Genomic DNA, 16,306 nt, shown 5'->3' with positions numbered 1-16,306 from the left:
CCTCCATTCTCTGGTAGCTCCAGGGTTCCTTGGCTTGTGGCCATATCACTGCAGTCTCTGCCTCTGTGGTCACATGGCCTCTTTTTCTTCTGTCTCAAAACTCTGCCTCTCTTATGAAGGACACATGTGACTACCCACCCAGATAATCCAGGACATCCATGGATTAACTTAATCACATCTCTTTTTTTGTCATATAAATTAATAAATTAATATAGATTCTGGGGACTAAGACATGGACATATCTTTTGGGGACCCACCATTCAGTTCACTATAGAATTCTATTAGTTTATCTGGAAACATGGAAAAATAAGAGAAGGTACTTGCTCTCTAAGAGTCTGTAATGCAGTTGGGTGAATATAGATGTGTTTATCCAATAAGCACATATTGTTTCCATGCCACGTGTTGTTCATGTGACAGGCTGTGTGATTGCGGTGAACTTACATAGTGGAATGAGACACAGCCCCTGTGCTGCAGAAGCTCAGAGGCTGAGAGGAAAGACATGGTACACAAGAGTAACCTGAGAGAATTTCAGTCTCTCATGGTCCAGTATTTGTAAGAAGATATTCAAAGAAGCACAATCTGAAGACCAAAATTAGCTTGTAAAAGAATTTTAATCATTTCTTGTTCTCAAAAGTAAAGGAAACCCAATATATAACCCCATAGTACAATGTTCATATCCTGGTTTTCTCTCCTAATTCCCTCACATTCCCCCATTCTGCATGGCACATTCATTTCTCCCTCTCCCCTTTCTCTCCATCCTCTCCTCCCTCCCCCCTCTCTCCCCCTCTCCCCCGCCTCAGTACTTTGTTATATAGATGGGCTTAGCCTCCCTTGACAAGTCGGCCTTCTTCTCTCTCATCTCTCCCACTTGTCCTCTAAGTCTACATCCTAAAGCCCAGGAACTTCTCTGGTTAGGACAGTCTCCTTAGAAGGAGAGGCACATGGGAAGCCTTTTTACTCAGAATGTAAGAAGAGAGGCCAGCAGTACTGACATCACACAATTGCAGTCCAGTTTGGTAAGTATTACAGTGAGATTTTAAAAATACATTATTTTGTGCTGGCCTCATTCAATTTTTGCAACAACCCAGTGGGTAAAAACTGTAGTTATTCCTGTTTTATACATAAGGAAGTGGGCTTATAGTCATTAAGAAACTTGCTCAAAATCAGTAGCACACCTGGGATTTGAAATCAGGGCAGGGGATTTCACCTTTGGGACTTTGGAGGTTGGAAGAGTATTAGGAGAATCTTTAAGAGGAGGACATCTTTGAATCAGGTATCTTTGAAGGCTAAGAAGGAGTTTAGACAAGCTCTAAAGAGAATTCTAAGCAAAAATGACATGATTGGGCTTTCTAGGTGCTCTAAATACCTTTTGGCCAAGTTAGGGTGCAGAATGCAGCGGGACGAGGTATCAGAAGAAAAGGTGGTTGGAAACAGACTGGGACGAGACTATGCATGGATTTGTATATTGCTGGACTTTGTACTGGGGGAATGTATGTCACTGAGGGTTACAGGCAGAGGAGAAACACAATCACATTTGTGTTGTGAAAAGAGCATTGTAACATCAGGGATCACATCAATCAAGGTGGGGGACGAGAGGTCAGGACTTGAGGCAGGGAGAGTAACGTGGCAGAATGGCTTTTACATGCAAATTCAGCCCATAATTAGCAGTCCCACTAGCCCCATGTATGGTCTGTTTACATAAAACACTGACAAGAAGCACAGAGGAAGAGCGGTCCATAGATAAAGGCACCATAGACCTAGCAACCACCCCCAGCAATCTGCTCCCTGGCAAGTGGGCACGGTGGCAGTGGCTCCTACTGCATTGCAGCTCAGCTGTCTGTTCTCAACCTTTGCCATCTTGAAATAAACTGAAGGGAAAGGGCTAGATTCTCATTATCCCTTTCTTCTAACACTGACACATCAGAAAGCAGGAACTTGCCTCTCATTGGCTCATTGCCCTCTAAGATCCAGAGAGAGCACAGAGAATTTAACCACCATGGGCTCAATGGTTCTGTCTTTCCTGGGAGTCAAGTTTAAGAAATCCCAAGAACTAGCTGACCAGGTTGTGCTGATTTGTTTAAAGTTATCTTTTATTGAGGACCTATTTTGAGACAAAGCAGACTGACTATCTGAATCCTGAATATTAGTCTGGCTTTGGCTTCTGTTTTTCCTTAAGTGAAAACCCATCTGCAGAAGCAGATTTCCATATATAAGCTGAAACCTGCTTTACCTCTTGTCCCAATTTCTAAGTTTAGATAATCACAAACAGAATTTCAAGAAACATTTCCAACATTCAGTTAGAGACCGTTGCAATAACCCAGGTCAGAAATGATGACAACTTAAGGCAGTGGTGGTACAACTAGAGAAGGTGGAACAGATCAAGGAACATCTAAACAGTAACCATGTAATCATGCTTATGTTATCTGAGCACTTTCTATGCGCCGGGCGTTGAATAAAATGTGCGTTATCTCATTCAATCTTTACAACAACTTAATGAGGTAGGAACTGTTATCCTTTCTGTTTTACACATGCAGAAACAGACTCAGAGTCATTAAGAAATTTGCCCAAAGTAAGTGACAGAGCTGGGATTTGAGTCCAGGCAGTCTGACTTCAAAGCTTATATTTTTAGTCTCTATGCCTTACTGTCTCAAATCAGGATGATTTGGTGGTTTAGTGAATGAGGGATGGGGGCAGGGGGAAGAAGAAAAATGGGAGAAATGTTCCAGATTAGGGAAATGGGTAGCTAGATCAAAGATGGAGCCCCTCATCAAGGTGAGGACACAGGAAAAGGAACAGGTTTGGGAGGAAGGATGGTGATTTGGTTGTGAATACATTGATAGGGGACATCCAAGGAAGATGTCTTGTAGGTGGTTGGGTGTTTAAATATAGAGCTTCAGAGAACGTGATTGAGGGTAAAGAAGTAGACTTGGAGGAATCTGTATCTAGGCAGCAGAGGAGCATGTGAGCAGCAGGGAGGGGGAGCGCTGAGATCTAGAGAATAAAATGAGCAGAGAAGATGCCCAAAAACCTCAAGGACCTGCAACATATAGCGTATCAGTGAAAGAAGCATTCAGTGGAAGAAAGGAATCATCCAAGGGATGGTTAGGAGAATGAGGAGAGAATGGCTCACAGGAACCAAGGAGGGGGGAATTTTGAGGGAGGGGTGGTAGCAGGGCCCAATGCAACAGATAAATAATGTAAAGGAAAACAAAAGTTACTATTGCATTTGGCAATTACGTCAATGTAAAACCAGCCAGCGGGAGTGCAACATGTTACAGACATGTTAGAACAGGGGTCCCTAACCCCCAGACCATGGACCAGCACTGGTCCGTGGCCTGTTAGGAACCTTGCTGCACAGCAGGAGGTGAGCAGGAGGCAAGCTGGTGAAGCTTCATCTGTATTTACAGCTGCTCCGGATCACTTGCATTACTGCCTGAGCTCCACCTCCTGTCAGATCAGCGGCAGCGTTAGATTCTTATAGGAGTGTGAATCCTACTGTGAACTGCACATGCAAGGGATCTAGGTCACACACTCCTTATGAAAATCTAATGCCTGATGATCTGTCACTGTCTCCTATCACCCCCATATAGAACTATCTAGTTGCAGGAAAACAAGCTCAGGGCTCCCACTCATTCTACATTATGGTGAGTTATATAATTTCATCACATATTACAATGTAATAATAGAAATAAAGTGTACCATAAATGTAATGTGCTTGGATCATCCTGAAACTATCCTTCCCCACTGCTGGGTTTGTGGAAAAACTGTCTTCCATGAAACCGGTCTTTGGTGCCAAAAAGGTTGAGGACTGCTGTGTTAGAAGACAGTATAGACATTTCTTACAAAGCTAAATGCTGTGCTGCCATATTACCCAGCAATTGTACTCCTTGGTATTTATGCAAATGAGATAGAACTTATGTCCACACAAACCTGCACATGAATATTTATAGCATTTTTATTTGTAATTGCTGAAACTTGGAAGCAACCAAAGTGTCCTTCAATAGATGAATAGAAAAGCAAATCGTAGTACAATGGAATATTATGGTATACATGGAATATTATTCAGCACCAGAAAGAAATGAGCCATGAAAAGGCAAGGAGGAACCTTAAATGCATATTACTAGGGGAAATAAGCCATTCTGAAAAGGCTACACACTGTATGATTCCAGCCACATGGAATTACAGAAAAAGCAAAACTCTGGAGAGAGTAACAAGATCGGTGGTTGCTGGGAGCTTTGGGGCAAGAGAGGGATGAATAGGCAGAGCACAGGGGAGTTTTAGGGCAGTAAAACTACTCTTTGTGATACTTTAATGGCAGATGCATGGTATTTTGCATTTGTCAAAACCCATGGAACTGTAGAACACAGAATGAACCCTGATGCAAACCACAGACTCTAGTTAATAATACTGTATCAATATTGACTCATCAGTTGTAACAAATGTATCACACTGATACAAGATGTTATTAAAAGGGAAAGCTGTAGGGGTGGGGGTGGGCAAAGGACTGTATGAGAACTCTGAACTTTCTGCCCAATTTTTCTGTAAACTTAAAATTGCTCTAAAACATAGTCTATCAATGAAGATAAAAAGAAGAGGAAAGGATGGAATAGAAAAAATAAATGAAGGAGGAAACAGGGCAGGAAGAAAGAGAAAGCCATGCACATACAATCTTGAGAGTATAGCATAAAACCATAATTATAATTAATTCTGCATGCTTGTGTTACAAGTAGAGCAAAAATATGACTAGCCACTCTTCTTACCAACCCCTAGGGCTCTCCATCACAAGTGCAAGATAAGTTCAAGTAATTTGGCGTGATGTGAAAATTTTTCACTGCCTGACTGCCGCCTCATTTTCCAACACCATCGCTGGTCTTTGCTGTGTGTTACAAGCTCCAGCTGCAGTTGTCTCTTTGCCTTTCTTTGCTACTCATGACACATACTTTCAGACCACTCTGCCTTTTTGCTCTTGCTGTTTCCTCTGCCTGTATCTTCTCCCCTTCTAACCTAACCAGATCCTACCTCCTCTAACACACTACCTTCTCTGTGAAAACTTTCCTGACCTCTTTTCACCCCAGCACAGCAAGCAAGAATGATCCCTCTCCCAGTTTCCACAGTTCCTTGTGTCTATTTCTTCAACATATGCTTGGTACACCACAAAATACATAACAAAAATGTTTCAGTGGAAAAACTGGGGACAGAAAAGCCAGATCAGAGTAGATTTAAGGAGTGGGTAGAAGTTGAGATTTGAGTACATAGAACTGGTTTTATTGTGATGCTGTGTTAATTATTTTGATGTGTCTTTAGCATTTGGGTCTTTACCTAACAGGGGTTGAGGGTGATGAGAAGAAATTCCCAGAGTGGCTGTGGTGCTGTCCAATGCTTTGGTGCTGACAGGCCTGTGTCACTGAATAAGGGATGCCTCTAGACTCGTAATTTATCTGGCCCCAGAAACTGTAGTCCTCTATTTTGAGGAGGAAGGGAGAGAGGAGAATGACCACATTCCCTCTCTGTTATCTCTTAGACAGTCTGGAGCCATAGCCTGCCTCATGTATTTGGAAAGGAAAAAGATTAGTTGACCAGGTGAGTACCTCATATATTTCTTATGGGATCACAGGCTCCTGAAGACCAATTGATGACCAAAAATAAATTGGTTGTTGGTTTTTCTGTCATTCATTAAATGAACATTAAAGGCCAACTGTGTTCCCAGCACCATGATAGGCTCTGGGTATACAAGATGACCAAAATGGAGTTCCTGCCACAAGGAGTTAATATAACCAGGGAGACCATCCTTGAGCCAATAACAGCAGTTATGCTGTGTCTTAGTCTGTTTGAGCTGCCATAATAAAATACCACATACTGGGTGGATTAAACAACAGAAATTTATTTTCTTCCAATTCTACTTTCCAGTTCTTCTGGCTAGAAGTCCCAGATCAAAGTCCAACAGGGTTCAGTTTCTGGTGATGGCTGTCTTCTTGGCTTGCAGATGGGCTGTTTTGTCCTCACATGGCTGTTCTTCATTGTGTGCACACCAGAGTACATGCACAAGCATGAGTGCACTAATTCTATCAGATCAGGGTCCCACCTTTATGACCAAATTCACCTTAATTATCTCCTATTTCCAAATACAGTCACACTGGGGCTTTGGTCTTCAACATATGAACTGGGGGGACACAATTCAGTTCATAGCAGAAGCTTATAGAAAACTATAGGTGCTGTCCAGGCACGGTGGCTCACGCCTGTAATCCCAGCACTTTGGGAGGCTGAGGCATCAGATCACCTGAGGTCAGGAGTTCGAGACCAGCCTGCCCAACATGGTGAAACCCCGTCTCTACTAAAAATACAAAAATTAGCCAGGCATCATGGTAGTCGTCTGTAATCCCAGCTACTTGGGAAGCTGAGGCAGGAGAATCGCTTGAACCTGGGAGGCAGAGGTTGCAGTGAGCCGAGATCGCACCATTGCACTCCAGGCTGGGGGAAAAGAGCGAGACTTTCTCAAAAAAAAAAGAAAAAGAAAACTGTAGGTGCACACATGAGGGAATGATCATCTTGTCTAGGGAAAGGCGGGGACGGCAGAAGGCTTAGCAGAGATAACACTTGGTCTGAACTTTGAGCATGTGCGTGGTCATTTGCCAAGTGATGGGAGTGCCCAGCCCTGACCTGGAGGCTCTGGTGGTCTAGCAGTGCTAGTCAGTCAATAAGTTATTGATATATATAAAAAGGGGAGGTCTCTACCTCCCAAGCCTTCTGTCAGTCACATCTTTATTCAGTGATGTGTGCTTATTCCTCCTATGTGAGTTTTACATCTGTAAGCAGCTTTTCTTGGTAGGGTATGTCACGGGTTTCCTGAATAATATTCAGATGTTACTCAGCTTTCACTGCAACAGCCCCTATGTCTCCTGCAGAGGTGGTTATTTCAGAAGATTCAGTGACTGTCAGAGTTAGAAGAAGAGAGTTATGTGCTTTAAATAGCTCAAGAAATAAACATACTTGTTTCTTTGTGACAGTGGGGTGTATATAATGAGTCATGGGCTTGCTAAAGCAGAGCATATCCACCCTGTCATTTCCCTTCTTTTGCAAATTGTCCTGGTGGGCACCAGGTTCCGTGATCAGTCAGTGCTGAGTGTCCTCATGGGTAGTACTGTGTTAGGGGTCCTACCTGTGGGAGTAGATCTTCTCAGAAGGAGGAAGTGTCCTGGAAGCTGTAAGAAAATGAACCACTCTTTGCTTTATTCTTCCTTCCCACTCAGTTTATACTTACCTTCTGGCAACTGGGCTTTTGGGCCCGGATCATGGCTTTTCAGTGGTCAGAGGATGAGTTTCTTTAACATAGGGATTGAGTCATATTCCTCTCTGTTGTAGCCTCACTTGTCCCTCAGTGATGATCACAGTAACCCAGTAGTGATTGCTTTTGGATAAACTAGTATGAGGGTTGTGTACTTTTTTTTTTTTAGCTTGTGTTATTCTGCTGGCAATTTGTTTCCCCAGTGGGATTCAGCCTCTTTGCAATGCACCTGCCAGAGTCTCCAGCTATTCTCCTGCCCTTGGTGTAAGCCAAATGACGACCAAAGCAGAATTGCAGTCCATTCCATTGCCCCATTACCCTTGGGGAAATAGGGCAAGGCTTTAGGACGACAGGTGGTAAGAGGGTTTGTGCTGACAGAGTAATTTTCCCGTCTCTGAGACCAACAATTCTATCTTTAGAGACAGAGAGGAAAATGTGGGGATATTGGCTCAAGTCAAAATGAAAGCCCTCTCCTTTCTGTGATGTCTCCAGGTGGGTGTTGGATTTCTGTTGTTTCAACAAGTGGACTGGAGCACACGATTGCGAGTTTAGGGCAGTCGACAGCACTGAGAACAGCTTCTGAAGGGGCTCTGCTCCCTATTTACTCCCTTCCCCCTTCCCTGCAGAGACTGTTCAGAGGAGCATTTGTGAGACAAACGTTGGGAACAGCTGCTTAGCCAGACCCTTGTCTCCTGTGCTGCCGCAGTCACTGTGCTGGAACTCTCTGCTGAGGAGGGTGGAGTGTCTGGGCTCCGCTGCTCCCACAAAGCAAACGTTTTCCTGTTTTCTTGGAGGCAGTTTGTTACAGATTTCAACCCTTTCTGCATCCCTCCCTCCCTTACAACATGAATGCTCATCTTTTCTTGCATTACTGCTGAAATAATGCAAACTTCATTTCTCTGTCATCTGAGCGTCATTCAGAAATGTTCCTCTGATCTGTGAATTGTTCCCTGACTTCAATCGGGGCAGTGTTACAGGTCCTCTGCTGGCAGGAGGGAGCAGTCCGTCAAAATCTGCAGAGACAAGACTTTCAGAAGCTGTGACGAGCAGACTAGCAAGCCACAAAACATTGCAAGCTGAATGGATGTCTTAATAAGCTTTTAGATGTGATTTGGCCAGCATCGGCAGAGGAGGCAAAGGGAAAAGGCAGCGAGCATTATAACGTAAATCACTGCAGATTTGCTGGGAGTGACAGCCCTAGGAAGCTAATGATCTCTCCAGGAAAGAATTGACCACAGTTATCCAGAAACTGAACACGATGTAGAACAGAGAGGACAGCCCCTCGGATGTGAGTACCATCTCTTCAACACAAGGTTTGGAGCAGTAGGAGCAAAGCTAGTTGTTATAGCTGATGGCGCTCCATAGCCACCGATTCCTGGGTGCCTGTGGGCCATCTCTGGGTGGGTTGTACATACTGCCTGACTGGGACTTTTATTTGCAGATCTCTTCTGGAATATTTTGCCTGTCGGGAGACAGATGTGTAGTGGCTTTAGGATATTGGCAAATTCTCCAAAGTGTAGGAGAATTTGTTGTAAAGCCCCAAGAAAACAGCAAAAGCAAACCTTATAGACCCTTTTCTGTAAAAAGAAAACTGATTGCATCACAGACAAGCAGCTGCGTGACCCTCTGGTATTTGTGATGACAGACAAAAGAATTAGCAAATTACAGAGCAACAAAAATGGGGCAGTGGGCTGGGAGGAAGGAGGGAAATCTTAGGAAGCTTAATCCCTATCTAGATTCAGGATATGCATTGCATACTTATGCTCATGTGTTTATTTCCTTTTGGCTTAAGGAATGGGCAGCATGTTTGCGTTTAAGGTTTTCCTTCACAATGCTGTGAAAAATGAGCATTGTGACAAAGAGGGACGTAATTGATAGGCTTGGGGCAGAATACATTTCTCACTGCCATCAGTGGGAAGTATCTTGAATGATAGCTGATCTACCTGTAAGAGGAGGCTCAGATACAAGGAGGGGATGAACCGCTACAGCCGAGGTAGCCAACAGGTTGGCATGAAGTTTTAACTCATTGATTCCAGACTGGTTTCACCCCTCTATTCCCTTCCCCTCCCAATTTACTGTCAGGGGTTCCCCCATCCCTTCTTAAACTGCTCCCCACCCCTGCAATACATACACCTCTGTCTGGTCTAGTTTGTCAGGTCAGGACATCAGATGAGAAGCAGAGTGTCTTCTCACTCTAAGGGATGGGGGATCATTGTTCTAGATGGGAGGTAAGGATATGGGGTTTAGGAACAGTGACCATGAGGGAGGGAGAGAGGTGGTGGCTCTGCTTGGCCTGCACTTGGTATCTCTGCTGAGCCTGCACCCACACCCAAGGCTGAAGGTGCAGGAAGAAGCAGAAATAGAAGACCCTCATTTGATACCCTCCCACCCACAAACTGTGTGTAAATGCCCCTGCAGGTAAAGGCTGGAGATCCTAGTAAGGAGGCGATTACTGGGCTTAAATTGAAAATGAGGTTGAGATGTCCAAGCACATAGGGATGGTGTTGGCAACAGACTAGGAATTGTAAAGCTGGGGTTCTGTTCCTGATCTTGCACGCAGTTTTCTGTATGACTCTGGTAGGGGGAGTATCCAAAATCCTGTGTGAGGGACCTGTTCTGGAGGCTGCTCTGTGGGTGCTTTGATTATGGTGGAGGGGATGGAGTGAGAGTGAGGAACATTCTTAAGTAGCTGTAACTGAAAAGCAAAAAATAGAAGGGTGTTTCTGCTTGGCCAATGTTTTCTCACCACTGTAGTATTTTTCTATCTTTAACCAAACAAAAAGGAAAATTAATGTGGGCTGTACTTGCAAAGGGCTGTTTACCAGTGGTAATTATCTAAACAAGGCTATCTCAGTAGCCTGCAGCTATGGCATAAGTGTACTTCAGTCTCCGTATCCAGGAGGCTGAATTCATTGCATGGGACTGGAGGGTGGGAGGGGAGTGGCTATCAATTTACTATGGGCCAACTGGACCACTGCATCCATTGCTGAGGAGGCTGCACAGCGCTGCTGGTGTGGAGCTTGTGACCTCAGCTGATGGGCTGTCCTGAGGCTGCAGCAAAAAAACCTCTACCCTCAGGGGCTAAGCCATGGAGCAGAATGAGTAGAATGAGTAGAATTTTAGCCATGATAATATTTTGTATGAACTGGGCCGTTGTACTTGAGACATTCAAATACCCCTTGCAAGAAAGGTTCTGGAATGGAAGGGGGCCGTTGGGTCTAGGTCTAGAGATAATAAATGGGTAGATGAGGGGAAGGGTGTGATTGTGGAAGGGAGATCATTTCGTAAGTCATGGCTAATACTCTGTATTTTCCTGCCGTTTAGGCCTGGAGTGATTTTGCAATATTTGGGCAAACAGAGCAGAAGTTCAGTATAATTGGTTTGAACGAACCACAGATTACCTGAATGAAAAGAGGCAATGCAGCTATGTTTATAAAAACAAACCACTTCCAAATAGTGTAACGGTCTGGGAAACATAAAGCCCAGACTGTAGCCATTCAGTGCGACCATGAGAATTTTCAAAGGCATTTCCAGTTCCATTTCTTTCAGTGTTTTGAGTCTCAACTGTATTCATTTTTTTTTTTTTTTTTTTTTTGGCTGTATTTCTGGCATATCCCAGGGATCTCAGACCATGACTCACCAAGCTGCTTTAGAGCAGACCCTTTGCCAGATTCGTTGTGCTTCTAATGACCCAGTGAGCAGGAGCAGGATGGGTTTGTGAGGGTTCCTCTCTCTTTCCCTGGTATTCTTTACCTACATTTTGAGCAACAGATGGAGAACGATGAGAAAGTTTGATAATTCACAAGAGTGGGAGGTAAGAATTATTTTCGAAGTTGTAGTATTCACATCTGGACCATACTTTTGCATAATAAAATACCCTCTTTAATACCCGCCACAGTCCTGGGAGATAAATGTTCTTGTGTCTGTTTTATACGTGGGCATTTAACCCCAGCCTCACAGAGTGGTTGGCCAAACAACCTGCCTGAATGCCACAGTGAACAAGTTCAAACAGGATATGGTCCAGGGCTTTCCAGCCATATCATAGCCAATTCCTTAATCTTTAGAGACTGAAAGGATATTTGGGTGTGCTTGGGAACAAATGTAAAGGATGGCTGCATCTTCCAGACTTTCAAAGTTAGGATGTGTGGTAGGGTTTGGGTTGAAGGATGGTATCTCTGTTGTAGCATTCTCTTTCCATTTTTATATACTAGTATTTTTAATAAGTATCTTTTAAAATACAAAGAAGCCCTCACTTCCTTGCTGTTCTAGCAGGACTGGATTAGACATTTAAGTATTTCTTCTTCTGCCCAAAGAACCCTTCACCCTTGAAATAATTACCAATGGCTTTGGTTGGGTCTAATGGCAGCCCAGGTATAGTGGGGGGAGTCCCAGTCTTTAAAATTCTATTCATTTTGCTATGTGGTAGGAAGAATTCAGTTTGCTACTAGTTCCTACCCTCCAGATCACTGCTCTGCGACAGGGCTTTAGTGTTCTGTAGGTGGGTTTGGTGCCACTTCTTTTCCTCCTGTTAGCAAGGAAGCAACATGACCAGCCCCCTGCATTGGCAGAGCCACTGTTAGTGTTTAGCATCTGTGTTGTCCCTAAGGTGGATGGTTTCAGCCACTTGGAACCAGGAATCGGCCCGGGTCTGTGCCCAGCTCTCCATCTGTTCCAGAACTCGGGAACTATACTATTTACAGCGAGAAAAGGATGAAGGGAGAGAACTGCAGTAAATGCTAGGAGAAAACCCCAAAGAGAGAACCCACTCAGCAGGGTCTCTGTGGGGTGTGTTCCACAGGCCGCTGACCCACTGGGGAAGCGGCACATTAGCCATGGTGGATGCACAAAACCCAGCCAGGGGCCCTTTGGTGATCACACACAGTACAGTTCCCTGCCAAAGGCGGTGCGTAAACCAGGTGGTGCTTAGGGGATTATACCAGGCCTCCACTCCCTGGGAGAAAAACAGAGCAAACCTTGCAATTCTGGCCATACTATTCCGGAGGATGTCCCTGATGGGGGAAGAAGGGAGGGAGGTTGGCACATTCTGCTGCCTTCCACTTGGAAGTTCTGTTCAGGGGCTTTGCTGTGGAGTTTGCTTCCTGTGTGTTGTGTCCTGCCTCCCACAGCTCCCCCCGCTGCAACCTGCAAGCAGCAGAATGCCTTAAAATCAGAGAGAAGAGGTGTGACCTGTCCTTGTGTGTCAAGTGGCCCTGATGGCAGCTTTGTTTTGTAACCCCTAGGTCCCGAAGATGGCATATTCATAAAGATATCTTCTGGTGATTGTGAACATCTTTACCTGTGGGTGCCAGGCCGGGCCAGTGACTTCGTGTTGAGCTGAAGGAACTTGTCTACCGCTTCCCTGAAAACCTTTCTTTCCTAATTCATGAGCCAGCAAGATGCAGTCGCTGCACTTTCAGAGCGCCTTCTCATAGCTGCTTACAAAGGCCAAACAGAGAATGTGGTTCAGCTCATCAACAAGGGCGCCAAGGTAGCGGTTACCAAGGTAACAAGAGAAAAATACGCTGTAGCCATTCCCTGGGAACTGGCCTACCTCTTAACCATTGTCTGAAAAACTGCTGTGTTTGGTTCGCAGCTTTCAAAGAACTGGCTTTTCTTCCAGTGATGGAGGTTTGGGGAGAATGAGGATTATTAAGAATGCTTTATTGCCATCTTTCAAGTGGAGGACTTGTAATTAGCATTTGACAGTCTTTAAAATCATGGTGGCTTTTCTCACCTATTTCTTTAGCCAAATGGAGAGGAGATCTCTTGGGAGAAGTTGGGACACAAAAGCTTGCTGGACAGAGTGTGTGATAATCATGTTAGATGGGCCTCCCGGGGAGGTGGACCAGCTTGTGCACAGCCCCTCCCCTGTGCAGAGTCTCTTTGTCCCCGTCTGTATGATGACGGCCTGGACCAGATGACTGCTACAACCTCTATAGGCTTTGATTTCATGTGGGTCAGTGAAGATGTGTGGTAAGCTTTGGAGGGCATTGCTTACCCAGCGCCAACAGAGAAGGCTATGAAAGATGAGAGACGATACTGCCCAAAGGCAGTTTTGTAGCAAAGCCAAGAAAAGGCAGGCTCTGCGCAGCCAGATGGAGAGTTTAAATACACTGGCGAAGTAAATTGAGCCCTAGTATTGCTGTAAGCACTTTACAGCCCTCTAGAAGAGATTGTCTTCTCCTTCCCATTTTGGAGGTGAGGAAACTTGCCCAGGGTCCCTCAGCCGCTGAGTGGTGGAAATGCAACTTGTACTCACAGAGTCTGGCTCCGAAGCCCACCCTCCAGACCTCCCCAGAAAGAGCTGTGAAGAGGGGCAAAGTTTAATTTTCACAGAGGGTCATCTGTTAACTTCTGACCTCCTGTGGCAGATTGATCAGCTCCTATTTTCATGTTTACTTATATGCAATCTTCACATTCTATGCCGGCCTCCAGAGAGGTCTTGAGCTACTTGTAGGTCCCCATGGAGGTGAACAGGGGTCTGCACATAAATGGTGATTGGATTGTTTGGAACTGAGGGTGAAGGGAGCCTTACTTCAGAGCTCATGTGATCTATTCATAGCACTTTCCAGGGCCTAGGCAATCACAAATGGGAGAAAGCGTGGAACTCTGTAGTTAGAGCACATGCTCACGGATTTTAACTCTGCTTTGTTTGCTAATTATGCAAGTTGCTTGATTTCTTTGAGCCTCAGTTTCTTATCTGTAAAAGAGGGATAATAATGTCAGCTTTTCAGAATTGTTACAATAACAATAACTTATTTAATGCACTTAGGGCATAGTCTGCAACTTTTCTTCTATAAATAGACTTAATTATTTGCTATTTTATAAACAGCTTTATTAAGATATAATTTACATACATTAAATTCACCTATTTTAATTGTACAATTCAATAATTTCTAGTGTATTTACATCACCACTGCTATGCACTGAATTGTTTCTCCCCCAAATTCGTTTTTTTCAATCCTAATCCCTAATGGTATTTAGAGATAGGGCCTTTGGGAAGTAATTAGGTTTAAATAGGGTCATGGGAGTGGGGTCCTTGTGATGAAATTAATTTCTATGTAAGAAGAGGCACCAGGGTCTGCTGTCTCTCCCCCTCCCTGCTATGTGAGGACACAGTGAGAAGGTGGTCATCAGCAAGCTAGGAAAAGGGCCCCAACTAGAACCTGACCATGCGGGTACCCTGAACTCACGCATCCCAGCCTCCAGAACTGAGGAACAAATCTCTTGTTCTGGCAGCCTGAGAAGACTAATACAAGCACATTCAAATATTAGAACATTTCTGTCATCACAATTAAAAAATATATATATTTTGAGACAGTCTCTCCATCTGTTGCCCAGGCAGGAGTACAGTGGCACAAATCCTCAGCTCACTGCAACCTCCAACTCCCAGGTTCAAGTGATTTTTGTGCCTCACCCTCCCATGTAGCTGGGACTACAGGCACATACCACCACGCCTGCCTAATTTTTGTATTTCGAGTAGAGATCGGGTTTCACCATGTTGGGCCAGGCTGGTCTCGAACTCCTGATCTCAGGTGATCCACCCGCCTCGGCCTCCCAAAGCGCTGGGATTACAGGCATGAGCCACCGCATCTGGCTTCTAATAAAAATCATCATACCCATTAGCTGTCACTCCCTATTCCCACCCCCAGCTCCTGGCAACTATGAATCTACTTTTTGTCTCTATAAACTTACCTTTTCTAGGCATTTGATATAAATAGAATCATATGGTATGTGGTCTTTTGTGTGTGACTTCTCTCACTTAGCATAAAGTTTTCAAGGTTCATCTCTGTTGTAGCATGTATCCAATAAGGACATACTGTATTGTCCTTATTGCACTTAGCATGTTTTCAAGATTCACTCGTGTTGTAGCATGTACCAGAATTTCATTCCTTGTTAAGGCTGAATAATAATCCATTTTATGTGTATGCCACATCTGGTTTATCCGTTCATCCACTGATGGGCACTTGGGTTGCTACTGCCTTTTGCCTGTTGTGAATAATGCTGTATGAACATGGGTGTACATGGGTGTTTGAGTCCTTGCTTTCACATCTTTTGGTTATATACTCAGAAGTGAAATATAGTAGTTCTACTTTTAAAGTTTTGGGTAGCTTCCATACTGTTTTCCATGGCTGTTGCACCATTTTACAATGCTACCAACGGTGCACAAGGGTTCCCACTTTTTAGCATCCTTGCCAATACTTATCTTCTGGTTTTTTTTGTTTGTTTGTTTGTTTGTTTGAGACAGAGTCTCGCTCTGTTGCCCAGGCTGGAGTGCAGTCATGCGATCTTGGCTCACTGCAAGCTCCGCCTCCTGGGTTCACACCATTCTCCTGCCTCACCCTCCTGAGTAGCTGGGATTACAGGCGCCCGCCACCATGCCCGGCTAATTTTTTTGTATTTTTAGTAGAGACGAGGTTTTACCGTGTTAGCCAGGATGGTCTCAATCTCCTGACCTCGTGAGCCACCCTTCTTGGCCTCCCAAAATGCTACTGTTATTACTGACCTTCCTAATGGGTGTGAGGTGATATCTTGCTGTGGTTTTGATTTGCATGTCTCTGATTATTAGTGATGTTAAACGTCTTTTTATGTGCTTGTTTGCCATTTGTATATCCTCTTTGGAGAAATGTCTATTCAAGTCCTTTGCCTATTGTTTAATCTGGTTATTTGATTTTTTTGGTGTTGAGTTGTTCTTAATATATTATTTTAATATATATATTAAGATATATAGAATATATATCTTATATTCTAATTATATAATTAGAATAAATAAAGGATTAATATCTAGAATATATTAAGAACTCTTATATTTATATCTTTAAAGATATATATATAAGATATAAATATGAGTTCTTAATATATTCTAGATATTAATCCTTTATCATATATTTGATTTGCAACATTTTTTCTCATTCTATGGTTACCTTTAGGAGTATTTTTTTAGAGCCATTTCAGATTTACAACAAAATTGAGAGGAAGGTCCAGAGATTTCCCATATATCTCCCGCCTCTAAACATGTTTAAC

At 43.8% G+C, this 16,306-nt stretch overlaps 1 protein-coding gene across 5 annotated transcripts in view; it reads left to right on the top strand.

The window, feature by feature from the left end:
- The window catches only part of ANKRD6 (ankyrin repeat domain 6), a 205,803-nt gene that overhangs the window by 125,944 nt on the left and 63,553 nt on the right, over positions 1–16,306 (top strand). For 4 of the 5 annotated variants that reach the window (XM_008006610.3, XM_008006614.3, XM_038002254.2 and 1 more), the window contains exon 2: positions 12,523–12,785. In XM_008006610.3, the coding sequence (XP_008004801.1) occupies positions 12,666–12,785 (120 nt within the window). In that variant the 5' untranslated portion in view covers positions 12,523–12,665. Of the gene's footprint in view, positions 1–7,989; positions 8,571–12,522; positions 12,786–16,306 lie in introns of those variants that run through there. The other variant, XM_008006611.3, reaches the window with a different exon arrangement.

Source organism: Chlorocebus sabaeus, chromosome 13, assembly GCF_047675955.1.
Source record: "Chlorocebus sabaeus isolate Y175 chromosome 13, mChlSab1.0.hap1, whole genome shotgun sequence".
Lineage (NCBI taxonomy): Eukaryota > Metazoa > Chordata > Mammalia > Primates > Cercopithecidae > Chlorocebus > Chlorocebus sabaeus.
Note: the sequence above shows the minus strand (reverse complement) of the source record. Positions and strands in the feature narration are given on the sequence as shown.